The sequence below is a fragment of the Ambystoma mexicanum genome, chromosome 6p (genome assembly GCF_040938575.1).
Source record: "Ambystoma mexicanum isolate Mex_15411 chromosome 6p, UKY_AmexF1_1, whole genome shotgun sequence".
Lineage (NCBI taxonomy): Eukaryota > Metazoa > Chordata > Amphibia > Caudata > Ambystomatidae > Ambystoma > Ambystoma mexicanum.
The window spans coordinates 310,296,468-310,323,934 of NC_090935.1; the positions used below are offsets into that span (position 1 = coordinate 310,296,468).

The window sequence follows — 27,467 nt, forward strand, 5'->3', positions numbered from 1 at the left end:
AGGGGTATATAGATACACAAGAAGTCCCCTAAAATGATATGCCCATACTCTTGCCCAATCATTGATGTCATTGAACTTGTAATGCTATGAGCATTGCATGGGTGGAGTGGAGTGGAGTTTGGATAGATACCCTCATTATACTGAAACCTGTGGCTTTGCACAGCCATATTATTAGTCCTTTCATTGTGTTGTCTTCAGTATGTAAATATGTATGAACAAATGTACGCTTTCTTGATGCAGCAGTTTCATTAAACACATTCCGAACATCTGATTTTTTTTTTTTTATAGACACAGTGTGCAGCGTTTCATACCATACAAAAACACATAATATGATCCAAGATCAAAATGCTCCATGTTTATTTACATAGGAAATGTGTTCCATACAGCTATAACGGACATGGGGTTCAATTACATTCAACAGCAGCAAGACATTTCGAGGAACTAAACAACCACTACAGTGTGTCATGCAAAAAAAACGATATATACATAAAAAGGTTAAAAAAGTACAAAATAAGGGATATATACAAGGTATAAAAAAAGAAATAAAATGCAATAACTCTCACAGAGAACTATTTATGGAGGACAGAACTGTACAAATTCTGCAATGTATATTAGTGAAAACATCCAACCGTCATTGGAGGAACAAGGGTCAAAGAACTCTTTTGCATTTATAAACAAACAAGTGTTAGGTCCTATGTAACAGGGGTCATGTCTAAGGTCATTAACCTTTGTGCTCCAAGTGGAGAGAGAGGGAGGAGGTTTATCACTTATACAATATATTATGTATGTACAATAAAAAAAACAATCATTGTCATGTTTTAAAGCTAAGAATTACTCCAGCATTGGGCCACTGCACTCACGACTGATGGCACTTTGATCTTACAAGTAGTGTTATGTTGAAAGGCAGATCATCTAATTATTGTTGGTCATTTCGACAAAATACAGTCTTTCAATTATTTAGTTGTTGCCTTTCATGTGAACTATAATACTTTGCATTTAATGACAAATGAGAACAGGCAGTTCAGTTCAATACACAGTGAACGATATTTGATGATGGGACAGATATAAATAGTCTTGAAGTATTTCTACCAAAACCCTTGTAAAGCAAATGGTGTTTACATGATATATGCGAGGATATCAAAATGGTGCATAAAATACGAGGAGTGAATCTCCAGTAAGATGGCATCAGTCCAAGAGTTCATCCTAGATATAACTCTGCAGGTCATCTTGTGAAACTGAATTACCTGATATAAGGGTGTTTTTTTATGAATATTTGCAATGGCAGCACACCTTAATGTAATATACATGGTTGTTAACCGATATGCTTTGCAAAAAATAAAAATACAACCAGTTTCCATAGTAAGAGATTGAAATTCACAGCCACCAGTGGTGAAACAATACACACAGATGATCATCTTTGAAGTGCTTGACAAATAGTTAATGCTACATACATATTTTCTCTATATCCTTTAATAAATTATTTGACATTTAAAAACATCATACCAGCTAATTGTTCCAATTACATATTAGCATCACATTCAACAAACAGCCCAGCACTTCTAACCTCATACATCCTGTGGTGGTTTTTCATTTTTCAAAGTCTTTCAAACACATGTTTTATACCCAACAGAACTCAGACGAACACTCCAAAATTTTGAGCGGTTTTTAAGAAACCAATTACGAAAAAATAATCACAACAGAACCATATTTACACTAGATCGTAATACAAACACATAACAAATAGTATAAAAAATGTTTAAATATATACATGTTGTTTCTCTTTGTGATAGTTTGACTATGTGCTGAGTGTATAATCTGTTTGGGGTAGGACACATCAAAATAGAATTGAATGAAGTGGCCCAAAAAGTGCTGAAAATCTGTATTTGCTTCTTTCAGTGACTGTAGAAATGTTATTACGCGATGTTAGCACAACACCAGAAGTCTACTGATAGGTTAGTATAGGATGTATATTTACTTTCATATGTATGGTCACTTTTCCACGCAGTTCATTCTTTTAGACTTGATGAAGGCCATGCCATGTGTTCTCATATGAGTGTTTAAGGCAGTTTCAGTTTCAAACGTCTTTCCGCAAACTTTGCATCTTTTGTCTGTTTCCATGAAGTCAGACAACTCATCCTCTGGGCCAGATTTACTTTCATGGTGATTCTCCTCGCCAGACCCATTTTGTTTAGAAACAGGCTGTGGCTCTTTCAGCTTGTGAATTATGAAAAGATGGCGTGAAAGAGAGACATGGGAGGTGTAGCAGAGTCCACACTCTCGACACTGGTATGATGACCCATTGGATTTGTGCTGAGGAATATGTTCATGGAACTGGAGAAGGTTTTCAGTTGTAAATCCACAAACAGCACATTTGTGGACTTTGAAAACATTTATTTTTAACTTCTTCAGTGGTTGAGAAACGGCTCCTTTTGTTGGACTGAATTCTTCAACGGGTTCTTCCAATTTGCGCTTTGGTGTGGAGCCCTAAAGAAAACAATATCATGCATTTAGTTACAAGAAAACAGTAATTATATTCTATCATGGTAAGCACTGTTCACAATGAAAATTAAACGCTGCTTGACATGCAGGCATGGAAAGTGGTGCTCAAAATGAAAAGTAAGCACTGATGCCAGGCAGCATTTACTCACTTTCCACAGCACAGTACAAAATCTGCAGAGCAAAAGGCGGCATACACTCCGCCATGCAAATGACGGAAATTTGGTGGGAGGTAACCACTTATGTTTATTTCAACATGCAACGGCTCCCTACTGCCAAATTACTCATTTGATTAAAATGAACCCCATAACGATTTCTCTACAAATTGCCCTTGTGTTCGCAGTAGTTATGCCCTGCCTGGGCTAGTTTATTGGCATCTATGACAGACTGCCTGTCAAAATTGCACATAAGTTGCATAGGGTTTAAAACAACAATGCTCAAATGACACAGATCATCAAAAGATGAACATCTCATACAGTGGAAAGCAGGAGGGAGACGCTGATAGCAGGTAATGGTGGCTATATTAGCCATTGGAAAGCTTAACCTTTTGCTAAGAAAAAAGAAAACAAAATGGTGACAATAAGACAGAAACATAGACATTAGTAATGAAACCCTGGCTCTTAAAACATAGGCCCTCGTATGTTTGGCAGATTATAGCCCCAAAAAGCATGCAGCATCTACCATTACCGCCTGTGGATCTTTTGAGCGAATTCACTGAATTATGAGAAATCCGATGATGTAGCAGTAATGGAAGCTCCACGGGTGGCAAATTCAAAAGATCTCCATGAGAAATGACTGTTACTGCATGAGGACATTCCAAGAAAAACAAAGTGCATGCATGCAGAAGCGCTGCAGTGTCCATCTTGAAAAAAATAATCCACTACAGATCATAAACCTCCTAATGATATCCAAGCAAAATGGGCTTGCGATCCCAATCTCAAGAGAAGGAGGGAGGCTATGGCAGAAACATGCACAAACAGATGGAGAGCTGGTGATGTTGGTGGAAGAGTTTCCAAAGGCGGCACCATGCTGTTAGGCCATCTAATTAGGGTGTTCAATGCCAGAAGAGGACCAGCCTGTGTGGCCACCAACAACCGCACAGCGGGTGTCCAAGAGCATGTGAAAATGACCTCAAGAACCGCGTCCACTCCGGGCCTGTCCCGACAGTGCATTGAGAGTCAAGCATGATAGGGCAATCAAGTACTGCTTTTGCATGGAATTCTGGGCCTTAGTCTTCCTGAAGTGTAAACGGGAAAATAAAAACTACAATTCCCAGAAGCACCATGTCCGTGGACTACCAGCGCTGTTCGCAAATACAACATGACGCCTCTTTCAAATGTTTTGACACACCCTTCCATTATTAACCGATGAATCAGTGGGCGCGTACAATGTCCGTATATGTCACGCTACTCTATGATTGGTCCAGAGGTGTCCGCAGACCCTGAATCCAGAAGCTAGCCCGCGGACCGGACCCAGATATCATTAATTGTTTTGACCTACTTTTTGGCCATTTAAAAAAAATCTACAGGTGGGATTTACACCAAATTAACAAAAGCACACTTTCAGGACCAAGCCGCCTTCCTGGCACACATTTGGTGAAAATCCGTCCAGCGGTTTGGGCTGTAGGCGCAAGCAAAATGTTTTCAATTCCTTCTGAGGATTTCCACACATTTTGGGACCCCCTCTATAACAATGTCTCCACCCCCCCCCACTGCCCCCCCCCAGACATAACCGCATCAAACTTCCTTCACAAAATCATTCTGAGGGGCCATATACTGGTTTTGTAAAGTTTGGTGAGGATACCTCCGGGGGGGGGGGGGGGGGGGGGTGGTTGCAAAGTTACCCAAAAAGTGCTCTTTCTACGAGTTGTGCAACTGAACCATAACCTACAGGGCCCATGGCCTGTAATATCTTATAGGGCAGCGGTAGCTGTCCTATAGTTAAGATGAGTCGTGCTCCCATAGGAACCCCTCAAAATTCTATTGTTAATAACTTTTGATTCGAGTAACATATTTGAACTTTCGAAAGTGATTAGGGACTTTCGCTCCCGCCCCCAGACTGCAAAGTTTCGTAAAGATCAGTTAAAAATAAACAAGTTATTAAGAACCAAAAAAAAAATTCAGAATGTGCAGCCCATAGACAAACAAGGTCAATCTTTGTCAAAGCGCAGAGCCCAATCCATTGGACGGATTTGGAGCAGGTTCGAAACAACTTTGGCACGATTCGTTAACTCACGATCAATTCTTGGTTTGGGGTTATTCCATGCAGTAGTATTTTAAATATTTGACGGAGAAGGTGGTGCCTCCTTCTCAAATATACATACCTATATCCCAGGGACTTACCCAAAACTGCTTGTTTTTAGAAATAACACAGCCACTGTGAACAGATGCTGGTTCAGTACTTGAAAGTTTTGCACTCAGACATTTTTTTTGCCTATTGCTGAATTGCATTCTGTATGATAAAAAAAAACCCAGATATGTTTACAGCTGCAGTGGGTTTCCCATCCATGCAGTAACCGGGACCAACCATCCCTAGCCACAAAGCGAGAAAGGGGAGAGCCCCCTAAAGCCATGCTGCCTAATAAATGAGCCCAGGTTACAAGATCACTTAGAGCAACATGGCCTAAGGGGGCCCCCTCCTTCCTTGCTTTGAAACTAAGCAGGGTTGGTCCCGGTTACTGCATAGATGGGAGACAGTCCACAGTCCCAACTGCCGTGTGCTTTCTTAGTTTTAAATCTCTCATAACGCACAGCATCCGCATTTCTTTTTCAATCATGCTACTGTCATTTCTTGAAAGATTTGCACTCATACAACCTTTGTATGCGTTTTGCTGAATTGTATTCTGGTATATGTAGTCTCCCAGTCAAGATGGGGGGAATAATGGCACAATCGTACACAAACGTACACTTTTTGCCTAACATAGTTCTGTAAGGATTTATATAGTTGAGTGACACTATGGTATGTGTACTTTTCAAGTTATCTTCATAAAGCAGAGTATTGTTGAAAGCCAGGGGGCTGATGAGGGAAAATGATGAGATGGCAAGTAAGTCATGAGTATTTGCCAACAATATGGCAAGAGAGTCTGCAATCCTGGACACTGGTGCAGTTATTTTATCCCGATTGTGGCTGATTTTCAGGCCACAAGTAAAGGACACATGTGGGTGGACAGCAAAACGTTTTTTTCAGAGGTAACACCAAACCAATTGTTTTTATTTTTAGGTTGGCAAGCTTGCTTAAGTATTTGGCTACCAGGATTCTTTCAGGTTGTCATGTTCCCAGTGCAGACGCTTCCCCACAAGACCACAAGCACTTATTTCATATTGGGATTTTGTTTTCCAGGGAATATTTCACTACAAATTTCTGAGTTTAAAAGGTGAGCACCTTTTATACTTTGCCAGCATAAGTATTGGAACATTTCCCCTCATGTTATTTTTGTAGTGTTCATTACCTTTTTTTAAAAAATCCCATGCTATTTTTTCTTGCACACTTTCTTCTAAGGGGAAGGTCCATTACACTACGTTTGTATATTTTACTTTAAGATATATATTCACTTACTGTGCACATATTCATGGGTGCCAGCTTTTGATTTTCGCTATAGGGGCAAAGGTTCCTGGGCATATATTATTCTTCCAACTGGTCATTCTTTCCCTTTTCCGTGCTGCTTAAAAGCAGTTAGTTGGGGTTGGGCGATGTATCACAACAGTCACCAAGAGCTACTTAACCAAAGTGTGGGATCCTCTGCAAATAATTTCATTTCAATACGCAATGGCTAAAAACGTTGTGAGTTTTCAAAGCAGGCAATTTTTTTATGCATAACAATACAACTGTCAAAACAGGTCAAAATCAGTTTGGAATTGATGAATGTCTGAGTGATGGGTTGCAAGTGGTCTGGTAGTGTTTTAAAATGGACAGTGGGCATGGCCAAAGGGCGTGCCCACTGGCCGGGGCTGAAGGCCATGGCTAGCAGTCTGATAGTGTTCTAGAATATGCAGTGGGCACAGCTGGAGGCCATATGCAGAAAAGAAATCTACAGAACAAAACCCTCGAAATTCAAGGAAAAAACATTAGTTTCATGCACGTTAAGGCGAGAGACCTTAAAGCAACACAACCCCTGAAATTGAGCTAAGGCAAACTTTAACACATCACATCACTGATGACATCACTTATTACATGTTGTTGGAGAACACCGATAGCATCACAAATTGCATAACTGATGACATCACTGCTGACAACACTAATTACATTGTATATAACAGATTACATCATCAATAATGGCATTGGCCATTACATGATTAATAAGTTAGCTCATAAAAACTTTGATTTTCTTAACAATTTAGACCATGGACTTGGCCATGACGAAGGCTGTGGTCACTGGCCATCACCAAACACCATAGCTAGTTGTCAGTTAGTGTTGCAAAATACCAATGTACATGGTTAAAAGCCATGTCTAGAGGCTTATCACAGTTTTAAAATATACAGTGGGCAACGTTGAAAGCTGCAGTCAATGGCCATAGCTAAAGTCCATAGCTAGTGCCCATTAATATGTTAGAATATACAGTTGGCACGGTACAGGCAGTGGCCACTAGCTAGGATTGTTTGTTAGCGTTGTATAATACACTGTGGGCACGTCCGAAGTCCACTGCGTATGGCATGTTGGTATTTTTGACTTTTTCTTTATTTCAAAGTTGTTTTAGTTGTTATACAACTGTTTCAACATAAAATTTCTTACTTAGGTATTAACATTATAGTTTAAGTTACAATGAGCCATAAAACATACATCAATAACATGGTACATAGCTTCAGTTAATAATTCACATAATAGAATATTAGAAGGAAGGACAAAAAAAGGACAAAAATGAGCATATATCATAAAACACTGTTATACAAATCGATATCCATTAATGACATTACACGCCCTTAAAAAGTAGTCACTTGTTTATACATCACGATAGGTAGAGATCAGGTTTTATAGATCTAGTTTTTTCAAAAACCTTATTGATGCTAAATTTAGGGATATTCTTTGTGCAGCAAAAACTATTTCCCACATTGTCTTTTCGGACAATCCACGATATTTACAGAGAGTTTTATAAAAAATAGTCATATCTCAGTTTTGTTAAACTAGTACATTCAACAATCGGGTGTCTCAGGGTCTGGCTGTTTTTCGGGATTTTTACAGAATCTACCTGCTTTATGGTAAGGCGTTTTGGCTCTTGAGACTAGTAAGGATTTGGTTGGCCACAGGTTATATGTCAGCTTGATAAACTGGATCCAGAAATTTCATCAGATACAGGGGTATGGTGTTTAGTTTATTTTGGATAAAAATACCAGATTTAAAGATATTGTATTGTTGACATTCAGTCCATGTATTACTACAATCGGCATGCCACCGCTACTGTTTAGCTTTCATTAGATTAGATAGTATCATTTCAATGTCTTTATCTGCCTTTTCCATACACTCTTGACAGGCTATATTCAAGATGCAAAGGATTTGGACAGCTTCATACTAGAGTCCAAAGCAGAAATTAATGAATCCGGATAACGCTTGTTTGCTTTACATTTTGCATATAATACCCTGGAGTTCCAGCTTATAATCGCTTTTGGGGAGAGTAAGCCTAATTCATATCTAACAATCTGAATAGGTAGGGATTTTAGGAATATCTAGTAAGGCCTTCCAAAATAAACCCTCAAGTAAATTCCAGTCCGGGTGACTCTCGCATAGCTTTGTATGGCCCCTGTATGTTGTAACAGGGACAACTTTTCCTTTATAGAACTGCACCACAGGGGCATAATAACATTTCCTATATCCTGATGTTATGATTCTTGCTCACAAGGTCAGCATCTGTATTTTGTATCTTAGATCTTTTACATAAGGGTTTACATTTTTTGTGTCACAGACAATTACGCCCAAATATCTGTACTCATGGATTATTACCACTTGCAGACCACCTTGTATGATTGTCCCGGATTGTTCCTACAATAGTTCCATTTTATTATAGACCTGCCTCTAGACATCAAATCTGACCTTTCAACACCTCATTCCGCAGAAAACTTAAAGCCTGGTTCCTCACCTCCAATGTGTAGCAGTTCCTCCTTATACAATATGCTCCCGTGAATATATCTGCTCTATCTCATTTGCAAATTCCCTATGTTAATAAGGTTGCACATGTAAATATTACTGATTATGTACTGACGTGAAAAATGTATATGTAAATATCTTATGTCTGTAAGTATATGGAATATGACTTATGCCAAACCATTGTTTTCTATGGTTACCTGTGGTAACCCTGTAATGTGTATGACCTGCTCTCCAGTGCCCGGATATCTACAGGTTTGGCGCACGCAACAAATGCTAAATGAATAAATAATTAATAAATAATGTTAGCCTTGGATACATTAATAGCCAATTTGTTGGTTTCTGCATATTTTGATAAATGTATCAATTGCCTCTGCAGTCCTATAAGCGTGCGGTCCATGGCGAAATTGTCTGCATAAAACAGGTAAGGGATTATATCCTCACCTAATTTAGGAGGAAATGTGTATGTATTGTGGAACACTAGATTCATGTCCTTTATATAGAAGTTAAACAATGTTGCCGCAAATAAGAAGCCTTGTTTTAGGCCGCAATTGGTGGTCATCGGTTTTTTAAGAAGCCCTTGTTGGGTTATTTTAACTTGTATTGAAGTATCAGAATAAAATTGTTAGATGGTGTAAAGAATGTAAGGAGGGCAGCCAGCACTACTCTGTTTCTCCAATAGAATGTTCCTAGAAACCGAGTCAAATGAGACCTTAAAATCTATAAATGCCAGGTATAGAGGGTAGTTATGTACTTTTGCTTGGTGTTTAAGCGCTGCCAAGATGGTCAAGTTAACAGAAGTGCCAAGGCCAGTGACAGATCCAGATTGATGTGGATCTCGCATATTAGCTTGTAGTAACCATTTATTTAGGTCTCGCAGTATAAGTCTGGCGTACCCGAGATGTCTAGTAAAGCCAGAGGGTGGTAATTTTCGGGGGGGCTCCTATCTCCTTTTTTAGAAATAGGTACGATTATTGCTCTTTTCCATGTCTCTGGAATCCACCCAGATCTTCTAATTCTGCTAAACAATATATAGTATGTTACACCATTCATCTGGATTTGCCTTTAAGGTTACAGTTTCATTATTAGTGACTTTATGTCTAGTCGATCAAACTCGAAGGTATCTGTAGCATTTCTTATTGAGGTTGCGTTGGAGATGTGGGTTTCATCAGCATACATTTTCAGATAATATGCTGTCCAGACATCTTTAGCTATCGAATTTAACATCAATGTGTCATTGCTTTTTGCGGGTATGGAATTCAACATTTTCCAGATAGCTTTACAAGATTTAGCCATCAATGCTTTTCACATACATTTGTTCTCCTGCAACTTCAGCAACTTAAGTTGCGCCACAATGTTTCTATACTTCGTGTACCATTTTTTGATTTTATACTTACTATCTAGATTGTCTCTTTTTTTCAATTCTCACATTTTATTTCAGATTTTTGGGGCTAAATTTATTATGTGATCATGGGCATGCTTATTTTTGTACTGAGTCTTCATGCCTTTATTGGCAGTTGCTACGAATGTGTGGAAAGCGTTATTATAGTCAGGTATCTTATTGTCAGGATAGCAACTGTCCTCCATATTCAGTTTTTTTGTAAAACAAGCAAGCAATGGAGCAGACCATTTAATCCGATTTTGAGCTTGGCCAAGTGTGAGTTGATGGCTATAATATGTGGACGTTGTTAGTGGAACTTTATCCATGCTAATTTCAAGGATATTATGATCACTCAAGTTGGTGGTTATAATTTGAAATTGTCTCACTTGATTCAGAGCTGTATCTGATATAAAGGCATAGACCAATATCACAGATGATCGGTCCCTAAGCCATGTTATTTTTGGTGGGATATCAGATTTGTAGTTACTGTTGAACATTATTAGATTACGTGAATCCATTAGAGTAAATCATCTTTTAGTTTGAGTTTATCAGATTTATACTCAAAACATGACATATTTAAATTGCCTACAATCAGTATTGTGTAACTCTCTTGGTCATTTGCTATTAAAATCAAGTAGTTCTATAACATAATTAAAGAATACATCATCGCCTAATACCACAGGATTCCAATAGATGTTTATAAATTGTGATTCATAATGTTGAATCCTTGTTTGGATCAGCTACGATTAGTTTGGCAAGTTACAAACAGGGATGAGGGGATGCCCATGCAGTTAGGCTTCGTTTTGTTTCTTTCTAAGCAGCTATTAAAAGGCCCGCCATAGGTCGTCTTCTAGCCTGCTTCATTGACAGGATCCATAAAAGCTCATGATTTGGCCAAATTGGATAATTGGCAATCCAGGTTTCCTTAAGTATTATGATGTCGTATTTACTTAGATGGTTCAAATCTTTAATATCTGCTAAGTGGGCATGTCCTCTGGTATTCCACACTGCAACCATGAGTGTGGAATCAGCAGAGATCTGGCTCTACCGTATCCTTATATCATCTGTTTCTCTTAGGGTTTTTCAAAGCCAAGCACATGATTTCACGGATGTATTTTTAAAATTTCTGACATCTGGGATATGTGCCATGGTTTCAATCATCGAGTCACCCTGGTCATTCCTTTTAGTGGAGGGTTGATTTGTTCTGCGGTCTTTAAAAGTCACAGTTCTAGAAGAAGGAGCTACCACACCGAGGATAGAAGTAAGTAGTGCTGTTTGTTTCGATCGTGAATGTGATTCAATAACAGACAATAAGCTACCCTTTTTGGCAAGTTCACATCTCTCATTCCAGATTCGTTCTCTAATTAACTGAGAGGGGATTTTCGAGTGAACGTTGCCTCATTCATTAGTAGCAGAATATTGAATGGATTCAACATCTCACGAATCTTTTAATCCCTCTATTTCCTTTAAGATTGTGAGGATTGTAGTCCTACAGGGGTACAGATCATATGCTTCCAACCCTTCATTTGCAATGAGAAGTACTCTTCAGTCCCCAGAGAGTTCCTATTCAAATGATGTATTTGAACCGGTAGAGATTTCGTAGTTCCTTTTCTCACAAGCCCATTTCTAGTGGTGTTAGCTGGTGTTTCTAGGTGATTAAAAGCTTCACCCAGTCGATATTTAGGGCAAACCTGAGAGCTAACCTGTTGTCAAGCTCAATCATAATGTCTGGTTTCATTGTGATAGAATCACCTGGTTGCCAATTACCACTATTAAGTAGTACTGCTCTTTTCTTTTCTAATGTGGTAAACACAACCTTCATTTTAACATCGAGCCCCACAGTTTACGAAAACGCGACATCCTCTAAACCTAAATATTGGTACGGCAGTGCTTCTCTGCCGTCAGGTAATATGGTAATTGAGTATGTAGAGAACTCCAAGCAGTTTTCTTGGTCAGAGGTTATTAAATTTTTTATCTACTTCTGCATTTTGAAGTGAATTTTGTGCCAATGTACCGGATTCATTCACCAAGGTTAGTTGTTTTTTTTTTATTTGCGTTTGTGACTTGGGGTAGTTAGTGCATTTATAAATGCTTTGGTATGTGTATTAGATATTTTATTTGGCAACTCTGGGTTTTTAAGTTTTTTCTTTTGGCGCTTCATTCTTTTTGTTATTTTCAGTGCATTAGTTTGTCTAGATTTGCACTTTTCTGACCTACCTAGACTTTAAAATACGCCAAAGACTTGTTCATGGGACAAGTCGGCTACTTCAACCTTAGCTGTGTCAAAAGTGTCAACCACAATGATTGCATCCAATTCATCACTCGTAACATTTTCTGTAATAACTGGAACAGAAAGCTCCGAGACCTTAATAAATGAACCCACTCCAAGGTCATCCTGCGCGGTTAAACACATTTCAGCCATACTGGGGTTTCAGCTGGAGACAAATTGAGAAGACTTATGTTTTGCAGTTTGCATTAGCTCATTCAGTTTTTCATTGATCTTCCAAGACATGGTTATGTTATTGAGCACGTCTATTTTATTTTCGATCTTCAATAGGCTGCGTTGTTGCTCATCCACCTTTTATAAAATTGCTTCATATAGCATGAGGAGTGTGTACACATTGTTTAATGCAATGAGGATCGGCTCTTGAGTTGGCATTTGTGATGGGGGGGCGCAAAAGATGGACGAGGAGTGGGTTTTACAAATGAGGGGCTGCTAGCCACTGAAGAATTTGTGATCGATTTTGGTGATTCCGGATATAATACAGGGGATTGCAAAAGATTAAGCTCACGGCGGGCCACATCCTCATTTATTTGAGTTTGTTATATGGTAAACATTGCAGAGTAAAGTACTGGAGCAGTAACCTTCTGCTGCTTAACCACCATGTGATTAGTGTTCGCAGCCGTTGTTAAAAAAGGACATGTTTTAAGGCTATTATTGTAACAGTCAGCAACAGAGCCTGCTGGTTGCCGACAAGGTGTGTTGATTTCATGTATATGGGTTGTAAGAAATGGGTCACCTATGCATGCAGATTTGGATTTTACCGCCTGGGAGTAAAGGATTGGGATCTATATGAACTTGTGCATATTGGCAAGCAGCAGGCTCAGCGCACATCGGTTTCTCGAGTACCATGGCAAAGAGTAATGGTGCTTCTGTCATTTCTCCCATTGAAGGCAACTGTGCGAGAACCTCAGCATCTAAAATGGAAGAGGAGCCAGCTAATAGCGTATTTGGGTGAGTATTCGAAGGTATTTGTAGCTTTGCTAACTCCATGTCTATATTTGGATTATTTGAAGGAATTAGCAGAGCACAATAAGTGCGGATTTCCGAGTCAACCGATTTCAATCAAGTCCTTTTTGAGAGCAACCAGAAGCTCTGTGACTTCTGTTATCAATTGGGAGCGCAATGGACAAAATATTTTCTTGAAACATTATTAAGCTTGGATGTTTTTAACGTGTACAAAGACATTTCGACAAAATATTCTCACCAGTGAATCCGTCTGTAAGCTAGAGGGCAATCAGTGTACGGCAAACAAAGGAGTGAATACGAGGCTGTTCAGCTGGTCAGCTGAACAGCACTCCACGAAAGCACTGTAAGGAGGAAAGCTTCTAAACTAGGTAAAACCAGATCTCGGAGGAAGTGGAAGCATGTACCTTGCTTGACCACAGCCCCTCGAACCAAGATACCCGAGACCCAACCTGCTCTTGTGAGAGGTGGTGAGGAACCAGGGAGGCCCCTCTAGGTCTAAGGGATTCCTTTCTAAGGACCCTTTGTAGATCATATAGCTTACAAATGAAAACAACTTATAAAAAGTGCCATAGCAAGGAATACAAAAGGTTGCTGGTGTTCTCAGCAGGCCATTTAACCGACTTGCAACAGGAAATCCATCCTGGTGTTATTCCCCAACAGGTCTCTCCCAGGCACCTCACTCTGAATACTGACAGGAATCCTCACGGTCATAATGTTACACTGAATGAGAGCTGGTAGAATTGGAACCAATTGGACAGGGCCTCCAGCAAATCTAGTGGGACCCTTGGGCGCCTTAGCAACATCCTTCAGCTTGAAAAAGTTTTCATCCACAACTGTTCTGCTGGCCCCAGTGCCTCTCATGGCAGGAGTGTCCTGGCCATTTACAAGAACACTGTCCATATAATACCCTTTAGAGGTATCTGGAATGGAGTTCTACACATCCATATTCTGCTTTATACCCAGACCCAGGGGCTCTTAGGATACATTGTCTTGAACATGCAAGGGTTCTTCAGCTAATAGGTGAAAGTGGGCACTAGCCATTTGTTCTCCCCCCTCAGTGATTAAGGCTAAGGAGGCAGTGCTTACCCCTGCAGGTTTACCCTGGCATCTGGGATCTCCTTCCAGATGGTGTACAGGCCCACAGACATAGCATTTACCAAATGCTCTCTGGAATGGGGGTTTCTGCTGACCTCCCTCTGGTTGGGCACCAGAGGATTCACTAAACCCAACAGGTTTCCTATGGGATCTACCCTTATGTGGTTTGGGGGCCTCTTCTGGTGGGTTGGAATTAGAAATATCGGTATCCTCTACTTTGTGCTGCTTCCCCTCATCCTTTTTATGAGTGGCCCCAGAATCCTTATGAGTGGCCCTGTTGGCTACCCATGAGTCAGCTGCTCTTGCTAACTTTTTGGGATCAATCTCATTTGAGTCAGCCAAGTGCTGTCTCAGCTCAGGAGAGGAGGCATCAACAATAGATTCTAATAAAAACAGATTTCTCATTCCTTCAAAAGTGTTAAATCTGTAACCCTTAACCCAACCATCTAAATTCTTCAAACATTCACACAACCAGGTAGCCCAAGGGGTACCATCAGTCTTTTTGAGGGCCCTAAACCTCCTAAGGTACTGGGAAGGAGTTTTCCCAAATCTAGCTATAGAAGCTAGCTTCACATTTTCATACTCCAATCTTTCAAATTCCCCCATCTCCATTACAGCATCAGTTGCAACCTGGGGGCGCCTAGACAAAAGCCAAGGAATCGACTGATTCCCTCTGAAACCCTGAATCCCATAGGTATACTCAAAAGCATGCAACCAATCCAGAATATCAAGCTTCACCTAATACATACTCACAGCTTCCTTAGGCATGCGAGATCTCTTAGGACTGGAAGACCTAGAAGACTCTGGGATAGACACATTTTCAGGAGACAATTTCTTCATTTCAAGAGCATGTTGCATTTCCATTTCCCTTAGTTTGAGTTCTTGATTTTTACTTTCAGTTTGCATTTGGAGCCTTTTGAACTCTAACTCAAGTGTCATCTTTTCAGGAGAGAGAAATTCTGGACTCAGTACTGGACCTGCTATGGTCCCTCTGGATAAAGGTTGAGGCCTAAGAGCTTGTTGCGGTGCAGATGGGCTCACATCCTGCGACTCCTCTAACTCTCCTGACTCTTCAATAACAGAGTTAGACTCTGAATCATTATCATCCTCGTCAACATTTTCCACATTTTCTGAAATAGCAGGTGTGACAGACCTACTAATCATGTTTTGATGATTCAACAATCTTCCAATCAATTAATTTTTCTTTCCTTTAACAGTGAGATTCCTGACCTTACACATTTCTTTCAGTTGATCTACTGTTAGAATGATCAGGGCTTCCTGTCTGAAGTTATCCATATCTGGCATGTTAAAATTGCTTTTCTAGTGATGCTTAGCCTTGTGAAGGTTAGTATTTGAACAAAAGTAAAGCAGAACTCTCAATGCAACAACTGTACAATGTATCCTCACCACCTGCCACCAGTGTTAGGCAAAGTTTGTATGCAGTACCCTTTTGGAGCACTACACACAAGTAGGACTACAGGTGTAAGCAAAACCAACCTTTGGTATAAGTCTGTACTGCACAGTGTTTGGCAGCAGAGCTGAGCAGCCAAGCTTATCTCAAGAGTGGAATGTGAGCTGTAATGATGTTACACAGAGGTCTACAATCACAAGTGCTCAAATAAACTCTTACACCTAAGGTTTCTTTGTTAAATACTTATTAATTTATTTAACTGTCAGTTATAAAACATTCATAAGAAGGAGGCAATATATTCACGCACAAATATACTTCAGTACTGTACACTCTAAGTTTCTGAGGCATTCAGAATACTTTGAAGGTGGAGCAAAAAGGCATAGGTTATCAGAATATAGAAAGAATACAATATTTCTTAGACCGTGCAGATATTTTGAGTTCACCAGAAGAGTCACTTCAATGGGCTAGGCCAAAGTCAATGGGCTAAAGTCTCGGATAGGATAAAGCAGTTCTGATAGATAAACGGAAAAGTCTCAGCCAAAGTTATTAAAATAGTTTGTAGCAAGAAGAATCATATGTTGGGTCACAAGCTGATTAGGCCTGCCAGTTGCAAAAGGTTCAAGCACTTCTCACCGAGAGAGGTAAGTACTCTCAGTCTTATTTCACAGTAACTTACAAATGAAGAAAAAGATGCAGCTGAAGACTTCTGTTCCTGGCAGTTCCTGCAGAGCTCTCTGTTCCTGGGCCTCAGTCGTGGGGACAAGAGGAGGGACGTCGGGGGACTACTGCATCGCACTGGGACTGGTAAAAAAGCAGGCAACTGGCAAATCTTCAATTCCGGTAGATGTAGTCAAGCACACAAGCTGGTGTCCCTCTCCCTGGTTATTAGGTTTCCTGCAGCACTCTGAGGAAAATACAACCAGCTCCAAGATTGGTATCCAGGTGGCTTAGTGTCGAGTTGATTGGTCCCACCAACTCAAAGGAAGAAGTCGTCCTTGTAAGGGCTTCTCTGTCGAGGTGAACTTGCCGATTCGGATCCTGCAGCAGGGATTCAGCGGGCAAACCAACGATCCAGGAGTTGCAGCAGCCGTCCTCTTCAAGCTCGTCTTCGGTTCTTTCATTCCAGTGGTCGACTCTGCCTTCCAAGCCAAGAGACTCGCCTTTTATTCAGTTCTCTCCCATTCGTTCCAGCCTAGCTGTCACCCACTCAGCAGGGAGGGTGTCCTTGCCGGACAGTCAGCCAGCCAATCAACACAGAGTGCATTTGGGCCTCCTAGGAGACTAAGCACAGGGAGTTTCTGGCACCGCCCTCACTTCCTGCCCACCCCAGACACTCGAGCGCCAGAGGCAGTCTTCACTCCTGAAGCCCGCCATAGGCGAATGAACAAAGGAACCAAACCTGGTTTGGCAGACAGAGCAAAACTCTAGAAGGACCTTTCCACAAAGAAATGGTGAAAAAAGAAGACAGGGACCTGTTTTTACAGAGGGGGCTCAGACGTCATCTTGAAAAACATGGCTCCCGCAATTTAACGCTACCGGTGTTTGCGGTTGGGAAAAATGGTAGTTCGTTGCAAAACCACTGCCACCAGCCATTTTGAGAGAAAAGGGTAGCATTTGACTGCTACATGAGTATCTAGACACAGGGGATACTAAGTAACCCCTCCAGCACTCTATTGTAAGATAGGGTGTGCTGGGTCTAGGAATTCAAAAGACTAGTAAAGTCAACTGCACTTTACTTACTCTGGGAAACAGTAGTTTATCCCAGAGAAGGTATTTAAACCTTGGAGAAGCCTGTAAAGGTTTCCCTGTGCCACTGCACTGAGGGTGCTGTGTGACACAAATAAAAAGAAGATGCCTATAACTCCATAACCAAAGAAATAAACACAGAAAACACATTGATTTGAAACGTTCAAAGTCCCAAAGTTTAGCAAAAGAGCTGGAGGGCTCTAAGGTGGGAGGAATTGGCACATTTATGCAAATTCTCCCCAACAGTCCTAAAAGTGATTTTGAATACCGAACTATTGAAAAGCAGCTAAAGCCTTATATGACAAAACCAAATTACTAACTTTAAGTGTGTGAGTTTGTGGAATACCCAACAACCCGATGTGGCGTTATTATTAAGAAATAATACCTAAAAGCATTGCCCAAGCCAAGAGAGACTAAAATCAAGGCAATACAAATCCAACAGATATTCCCAACGGCAAAAGGGGGCTAATGAAAGGTCCATAAGTTGTGAAACCTTTGCCCATACTTTGTACAACATATAATAAAAGCTGGTATAAACTCACGTTGCCAAGGCCAAGGGAGAAACAGAACAAGATCCTATCCTTGTCAGTATTTCTTTACTTGTAGTTCTCTCAAGGTTAGCAAAAGAAAGTTAAAAGGGCAGCCCCTAGGGCAACCCAGCAACAACAGGCACTTATTGCCAATAAGTTGTTTAAGAGGATAACTTTAAAAAGACACTATCGAGAGTCCAAAAAAATTACACCCATAAAGAGTTAAAGATTCTGTGAGTGTGGAAAAAGGTTCCCAGCACAGAGGTATTATGGAAAAAAAACCACTAGTAAAGCAGAAAGTTCTGGAGTTCACCCAGATCAGGAAGATTTACCAGTTCTGTGAAATTCTTACCTAACAATTATTGTTATTGATGAAATGAGAAAATATCCTTTTATCTGAAGAGGAAAAATCCTACACTTGTTCCAGGAAGAAGAGCTTTCCATTTTCTTTGTTGAATCACTGAAGTGTATGAACTTTCTATTGACACGTTGAAGTTGTAAAGAACTGTGTAGGCACTTTGTTGCAAATTAGGATTTCTTTCTTTCTTTTTCGAACTGTCAACCAGAATCCTGCTTAAATCTGGGGAAGGGGAATTCGCCCTGGATATAAGGTGGTACGATTACAAATTTAGTTATATTATTTTGTTGTCTTTGAACTGCCATGCATTTACTCAATTATCTATTGTATGTATAAGTTTGAGGGACAAATATCATTTATTAGAGTTTCCTTTAGATTATTTTATGCTGGGAAATCGGCGTCAGGGTATGGATAGTGAGGCTATATAATATGGCATTTGTTGAAAAACCTTCACAAAGTTGTCAGCCTCACATTTCTGACACCACACACCCCACTGTAGCAGATTACATAATGGCAGCCGGAGGCTTGGCAGTATGTGGCGGTATTATGGAAGAAAACATAGCAGTGAGCTATGACTGTCTCGTACGAATGCAGAATATTTTGGCCTTTGGAAAAATAATTTATAAAATAAGAATGATTGGAATTGTTCAACGATTTGTTCGCAGCAAACTCACCGGAAATCGGTCACTGTGCAGCAAGATACATCGGGTTTGGTCACCTCAAACAAATCAGCCAGAAACGTGGAAGTAGCAAAATATGGATGTGGAAGGTAGGGAGTGGGACTAGGGGTTAGTTGTGTGTGTTGTTGTATGTGTATGTATGTGACAGTGTGATTGGAGTAAGGAGAGTGAGCCGGTAGTGGCCCCCGTAGAACACAGGGTAAGTAGTGGGGGGAGAACAGGGGAGATTATGGGGGTTTTGGGGTGTCCCCGGCATAGGAGGATTGTGGGGAGGGGGCGCGTAAGGGAAATGTTTCCCTGCAGCCTGAGATCAGACTTGGTAAACGTGGTTTCAATCTAATTAGCCTGCAGAAATACATTGTAGAGCCATTGAAAGGACATGCCTGGCTACACTCAACCATTTCTGGGATGTGTTCACAAGCCCAATAAAGATTTAGATCTTCAACAACGTGTAGAGCTATGGCAATAAAAAACATATGAAGTGCAAAGGGAAAAGAGTTGAACACTGGCAGGGACACTTTTGTACAACCAATGTTAAGGAGCTGGTTACCGACCTGAATTGTAAGATGTGAGAAAGGGGAAAAAAGTGAGGATAGTGCACATGTAAGTTATTTACATAATTGCATGTGTAATGAAAAGGATGTGGACCTTTGAGGGTTACGAGGTTGACTTGAGAAATACGATCTGTAATGTATGAGTATTCAAGTTACTTTGGGTCTGATAGTATGATGACAGTAGAACTACATCCAGCATTATTTAATGCAGTATGTTTTACTCTCTGTGAAATTTGTCATCAAAATTCTCCTTTAATGCCTGCTTTTGTATGCCTGCAATGTCAGCCCTACAAAAGCACTTCTGCATGCGCTAAATAACCCATGTGGTAATAACCACATATAGCAATAAAATATTCCCATTAGTGCTCTGGTACTCCAAAATGGAGAAAAAAATTAGAAATTGCTGCATGTTTACAACTCGTAATTACACCTCTTGACTTTAAAAAAAAAAAACATATAATTTTTATTTATTTACCGTTTGCTTATTAGGTGCTTATACAGGAAGCAAATACTGTTTCAAAGCACCCACAGGGCAACAGGAAGGGGACAAGGGGATGTTAAACAATTACCCCATGTAACGTTCTTTCTATTGGATGTTCCACCCATGTATTCCTTATTTTATGAAATTTCCAATATCCAGCTTAGCTGCTTTGGCAAAAATTGTCAGCAAAGGGCGCTGCGCGTCGGTGCCTGTCGACTCGATGTCCCTCGGAGGCCTCCGTCTCGTTGTCGACGTCACCCAAGGCATATATAGCACGCGCAGCGTCCATTGGCTTAAGTTCAGTTTTGACAAAAGTAGGATTTTCCCATACCTGACAGTTACTCCTCCTGAGAGAGCGCAAATTGCAATAGCAAAGGAAATTCTTCTGTGGGGTAGGTTGGGATGGGCGATAAGGAATACGTGGGAGGAACATCCAATTGAAAGAACGGCGTCTGCTGCAGAGTCCTTTGGATACTGATACTGCAGGACTCTATTTTGCTTTGCTCCAGGAACACAGAAGACTTTTCCAGTCCCCTTTCTACCTCTGGCAATTTTACTCATAATCTCCAGGAAGCCGCGGAGCGGCCGCGGAGTCTACGGCAGAGTCTTTTGGATACTGATACTGCAGGACTCTATTTTGCTTTGCTCCAGGAACACAGAAGACTTTTCCAGTCCCCTTTCTATCTCTGGCAATTTTACTCATAATCCCCAGGAAGCCGCGGAGTCTGCTGCAGAGTATTTTGGTCTTTAGGCTCTGCAGGATCCGCGGCGCTGCTCCGCTTTATCTACAACAAAGAACAACAGACTTCCACCAAGAGATTTCCCTGAGACTGGTCTCAAATACCTGGCGAAACCTCTGCTCCGCGGTGAGTGGCAACACCTCCCCTTTCTACCCGCCCGCCGCTTCCCTTGCTCCCCCACCCTATCCAGAAATACACTCACGGCATCTTAAAGCCTGTCCTGTCAGCCCCCCCTCTCCCTCCCATCGGCTGATTCCACACTCCCGTCCTTGCAAGTCTTTGCCTTTTTACGTTAGAACTCTCCTGCCCGCACAGCAAACAAACAAGAAAAAACAAGCCCGCCCGCCAACCCTTACCTGCGTGCTCTTGGAGCCTGGCCTTCCTTTCACGCTCGCTGGCTCCTCCGAGCAAGCTGCACGCGGACGAGCCGCGAACCTGCCCGCTCGCTGCTGCGCGGCTCGCGCCAGCAGGCCCTGCGCGATGGTGGTCCGACTGCGGACGGATGAGCCACGGGCCTCTCTGATTGCCCCTGCGCGACTGACACTAGGAGACCCTGCCCGCCTCCGCGCCTATCCTCCCCTTCCGCACAATTTGCAGTGCCTGATCTCCCGCGACCTCCAGCTCTCCACCGAGGCTCCCTGTGAGCTGCGCCCTTCCATCCTGCAGTCACGAGCAAGCCGGCTCCATCTAGTGGCAACCCTTTTTCACTGAAGGCAATTCATCACCAGCTGAAGGACCCGAATCTGGGACACTGCTCAGTGCCCATCCAAGCAGCGCTGCATTCTGACTCAAGACAATTTCACACAAGAAAAAAACAGAATCTTGCACAATAAAGAATTTACCAGGACATCTCCAAAAATCCACCTCCTTGAAAACTTAAAGTGCTACATAAAGAGCCTTGCTTCATAACAAAAGAAGCAGTGATTTTTCAATACAAGCAAGCAAGCGCCCGGTTCTTTTTTCACTCTCCTGTGCCACAAAAAGAATATCCAAACTTTTCATAAGACAGGAGAACACAGGGAGTAACCTCCTCTCTGTCTTGCATCATGTGCCTCCCTCGCTGCAAGAACATCAAAAACACTAACAGCACAAGAGACCTCCTTGCTACAACAACATCAACAGCACAAGCGATTTCCTTGGGGTGCCGAACTAAGATCCTTACCAACTAACAAAAGGCAGGAGACCGCAGGGGCTTTCTCCTCTTTGATCCTGCCAACCCTTACCCCATACCAACGGAAACACCACAGTTGAAAGTATATTATTATAACAACAAAACTACCAAAACAGGAGACTGCAGGGGCTCTCCCCCCTTTGATCCTGACCAGATCTTTGTGCTGCAACAAATAATCTCCAGCGACCATCTGAATTAACCGGAAGATAGGAGACTGCAGGGGCCTGCTCCCCTTTGATCCTGTCCTAGGCGCTCCAACAAAGAAACTCCGACGACTTGGTCTGCACTGCTTCATCTAAAGTGCTCACACGATCTTGCACCCACCGGAGCACAGGAGACTGCGGGGGCTCACACCCCTTTGATCCTGTCCCGGTTGCTATAACAAAGAAACCTCGTCCCACAATAACCCCTCTATCATCGCACCAAGAGACTCACTCACCTTGAAATGCAAACTGAGACATTCCCAACATCAAAACTTGTAAGAGTACTAGAGACGACAGGAAACCACCGGTCTCCCTCAATGCAAAAAAAACAGACCATGCGGCCAAATACAAGGCTCAGAGGAAAGCTGCACATAGATCCCTCACAAACAACAATGGAACAGGCATTCCAAAAGAAGAACTCTAACAAACTTGTTACCGAAAATCGACCAACCCATAACACCTCAGAACTACAAATTCAAGACAACGAAATACAAAAACAGTTGGAAGATATAGAACAGACCCTTTCAGAAAGCATAAGCGAACTCTTACCGCACCCAGATTGTGGACAAACTAAAGAGCTGATTCAAACAAACCAAGGAAATCAAAGCGCTCAAGACTTACAAATCCCAACCACTTGGTACCAAACTGAAAATCAGCTAACAGAAAAAAAAAGATCAAACCAACCAATCAACCTGTAAAATCCACACAGAGGATAATGAGATCGTCCGAGCTAACAAACAACCAGACATGCAATCTGAAATAAAAGAAATAAACAAACGGAGCAAGATAACTGCAGATCCAATCCTCGCAAAAACTCAGCCTAACCCGCCAACAGTCGATGTCAACGATCCAACTAGAGACACACGACCAACAGAAACGCCAAATCTCCCACCAGCTGAAATATCAGTAGCTACTCAGAACCAAACTGACAACGAAGAACCATCTAAACAATCAAGTCAAACGAATACCCCGAGAGTGCTGACGACAGCGATGACAAAAAAAGAAAAAGTGAAACAGGCCAAACTACAGTGGTTACAAACCCACACAGCTCAAAAAATATTAACTGAACCTCTCAAACACCATCTGAACACAGTGACAGGAAAAGCACCTCGTCTATCTCTAGACATCGCTGAAATAGAGTCCATTATGAACAGTGCAGAAAGAAGGAAAGAAATCTTCAGTGAGCCTACACAATTGGCAACCCCATCCTGCACTTCGACGCCACTACCAAAAAATCCCAACCAACAGAACTGCGAATCCCATGGAAAACAAAGCCCATGCAGAAAACCACAACCTTTACATCTCAAAATAAAAAAGGAACAAAAAACTACCCAATTTGAGTACGACGCCAAGGAATCCTTTCATACGGCGGCGCAAGGAAATATCACAAACTACCCTACCCCAATATCTGGAGACTCAGGAAAACACTTCTCTCCAAATGACGATAATCAAAACCAGAGACTTCCGACATCAATGTTAGAACTACAAAACATGCTGCTAGCAGTGATGTCCCAATCCATGGTACCCTTCCTTAAACTTCACGAAGCAATAAAAGACAACATACGAGATCAAGCCACTCTCCTGGCAATGATCCACACCAAGCAAATACACACAGAAGACTTAATAAATACAATTGGGAAGCGACTAGACTCTGAAGCAGAACAATCTTGCATCTGGCAACAAAGACTTTTTGAGATAGCCCGAGGCGACAAGGAAGAAAAGATTCAACTTACAAAAGAACTTATGACCTTACTTAGAAACCATCAACAACAAGTGCCCTTACCGCAGAACACACCAAAAGAAAATACACTACTTTGCATGATACCAGAAAAATTAAACCTTGATCAAGCTAAATCTACGCCAAGCAAACCTTCAACGTCCTCATCGACCCAAATAACAAATCCATTAAACGCGTGCAAAGAGAAAACAAAACTGAAACGACTCACAAACCACGATCGGCAGCAATACTTTCGGGATCTTCGGTCCAGCAAAGAAAACCGACAAAGAACCAGCAAAGAAACCCACCAAACGCACTCAAAAGCAAACAACGTCACAAGCATTTCTATGAAACCTGTCAATACCAAAACTGGTCCCAGAAACAACATCCAAAAATTCAACCACAGAAAAAACAACTAAAAATCAACATAAAAAGTCTGGAATGCAACACCCGGACCCACCAGCACAAAATCCAAACAAAAAACCAGTAGCTCCGACAGCGCCAATACGCAAGGACCAAAGCATGGAATCAGACGATCTACTCAACCTAACGACGCATGAGGACCCACCAACGCAAGAAAAAATGAAAATGAAAAATCAAATAAATGACTCAAGTCTAATAGTCATCGACGAATACCAACCAAATCACTCTGTCAGCTACACAATCTCGTGTGAAGAAATTTCAGACAGATCAATGACCATTTCAATCGACGCTCCAAGCAAACAGTCAACCTATGACGAAATCTCCTCAACCTCGCTTTTCAATGAAACAAGCAATAGCACCGGAACCAGGCACTCTCCAATTCATCCAACACAAGGAAACCTTGGATCACAACACCCAAGAGAACGCACAGATCTATCTGAACCAATATTCCTGAACCCAATTCAGTCAACAGAGTGCCACATGGTACAAATAGAAAACATCATTACGAGGCCTACCAAACTGGTCCTAAACAGAGCGAATATTCCAATCCTTTTCCAATCAATCCCAAACCTCATCCAAGTACGTTCCAGAGACATCGACCTAGTCATCTTTGTAGACGAAAACTCCAACGATAAAATATTGCTAAAACTGCACAACAATATAACTATGGAGCAAATCTTAACATCAAAAGACGCGCTACACAAGCTGGGTTTTAGCTGTACACCTGACATCAAAGCGAAATATGAAGATATCACCAGAAAGGAAAACCCCAGAAATGCTTTCACATCAAATTTCAACCAAGAACATCTGAGAAAACAGTCAAACAAGAGCTATAACCACTCAAATAACCTTCCAACTCTGTCTGACCACCTTAAGAAGACCGCGGGCCATAACTTCAGAACTGAATATAATAACGCCACCAACAACAACGGCGATCGCCAAGTCAGACGGCAGCATACCCTAGAAGAGAGCATACATAACCAAGACGAAACAAGGATGAGCTACAACAACGATCGTCCGATCAGACGTCAGTATGCATCGGAAGACAGCCTAAATTTCTCAGACTCCACACAGCTGAGCAATATCTCATAACCATCAACCGACATATTAAACAGCTGGACCCTGTGCTCATGGAATACACGGGGAAACTCCCACTTGTTTAATGACCCATCACCCGAATTCGACTAATATCAGATCATTTGTTTTCAAGAAACTTGGCTTTCCATTACTCCATGCTGCAACGGCTTTCTAGCCTTCCTAAACCCAGCCCTAACAAGAACCAAAGGAAGACCCTCATCAGGTCTACTAACGCTAATCAAGATTGACCCTACATGGTCAATACTGCACACAACAAACATCAACCCGTGGATACAAAATACAGTCATAAAAATAACGACAAAGGAAGGCCTAGACTCTACTACGACACCCAAACACGAAAAAAAAATTGCAATCATGAATCTGTACTGGAATCCAGTGGCAATCAACAATGAAGCGTTTTTGGACGATGTCTTTCTAACAGTTGACAACCTCATTCTCAAACATACAAGAATTGAATTCATATTATGTGGCGACCTAAACCTACACCTTTGGCAACAAGACAGACAACCAACTCCTAACGAAAAACTAACAATTCGTGCCAAAAAATGGATCAAAGAAACCAGCATCCGTAACCTACTATCTATTGATTATCCTAAAGACGAAACAGGCAAGCCCCTTCCTACCTGGTCCCGAGACAAATCATCCGGCATAATTGATTGCATTTATCCTTCCAAAGAGCTAAGAGTAGCAGTACAAACAACAAGCACAATTGCAACAACAAAGAGCGATCACAACCAACTTGTCGTACATGGACAAGACATGCCGCGCCAACCTCAGCCCAATCATCCTACCCGGCTAGAAGTCTGCACAGCTGGGAAAAAACTTTGCATAACCCAACAAGCAACAAGCTCACTCACAAGACAATTTATCCAAACTACTCTACCCGACGACCAGAAATTAAACTACGGATGGTTATTTCAACCTCACTACCAGCTAAACAGCAAACCTTACAGACTCACCATCACTTCTACAACAAGGAGCTAGTTGAAAGGAAAAGGGCACTGAGAAACATAGTGCGGCAATTGACGAAAAAAAAGACAAGGAATCATTTGCCAAAATAAAAGCGGCCAAACAAACCTACAGAAACTGGATCAAAACGCACAAAATGATGCTACTACAGGCAGACGCAGAAGCAATCTTAGAAACTTACAAAACACACAATCTCCGAGACCTATGGAATCTTCTGAACAACAACACAGCACAACAGCAAAAACTGACAGGAATTGTGACTGAACATCGATGGATTGAACATTACACAAAAATATACAAAGCTCGGCCATCAGAAACTGGAAAAAATTCACAAAGACAGAATATAAAGTGGACAGTAAACTGCAGCCATCAAGAAATGTTTTGAGATGATCCAAAAACTCAATACATCTCGTGCTCCAGGCCCTGACGGAACATTGAATGCAATGATAAAGAAAGATCCACACTCATGGGCCAATCTCATGAGGAACATCATCAGGCTCATAAATAAGCTTAACCAGATACCAACATCATGGAAAACTGCGACCATCGTACCTATCCATTAACAAGGTCCGAGGGACGACCCGACAAATTTCTGCCCAATTGCGTTGCTGGATCCGTTAGGAAAGCTGTTCGCATCGATTCTACTGAAAAAACTTAATCAGTGGGCAAATTACACAAAGCGCTTCACAATAAGACAAACTGGTTTCACCCCAAATGTCAGAACAAACATCAACTTACTATTGCTAAATCTGATAAAACACGAAGCAATCCACAACAAAACAAAAATCTACGCGGCTTTCATAGACCTCCACATGGCCTTTGATGGGATATCCCGGCAAAAACTTTGGAATAAACTCGAAAAATGGGAATGTCCTAACGACATACTAGGTCCAATCAAACAACTTTATTCAAACACCACCATAGCAATAAGACTTACAAGAGAAGGTCATACAACACCAAAAATAAAAGCCGAACATGGTCTAAAACAAGGATGCCCTCTAGCAGCCACATTGTATAATCTCTTTACTGCAGATATTGAGACTCATCTACAGTCCGATGCCCTCAATCCCCCAAAGATCAACTCAACACTG

The 27,467-nt window shown here is 41.4% G+C and overlaps 1 protein-coding gene across 3 annotated transcripts in view; it reads right to left on the reverse strand.

The window, feature by feature from the left end:
- Positions 1–335: 335 nt before the first annotated feature.
- The window catches only part of ZNF532 (zinc finger protein 532), a 484,821-nt gene continuing 457,689 nt past the window's right edge, over positions 336–27,467 (reverse strand). For all 3 annotated transcript variants that reach the window (XM_069627063.1, XM_069627061.1, XM_069627062.1), the window contains exon 10: positions 336–2,484. In XM_069627063.1, the coding sequence (XP_069483164.1) occupies positions 1,990–2,484 (495 nt within the window). In that variant the 3' untranslated portion in view covers positions 336–1,989. The remainder of the gene's footprint in view (positions 2,485–27,467) is intronic.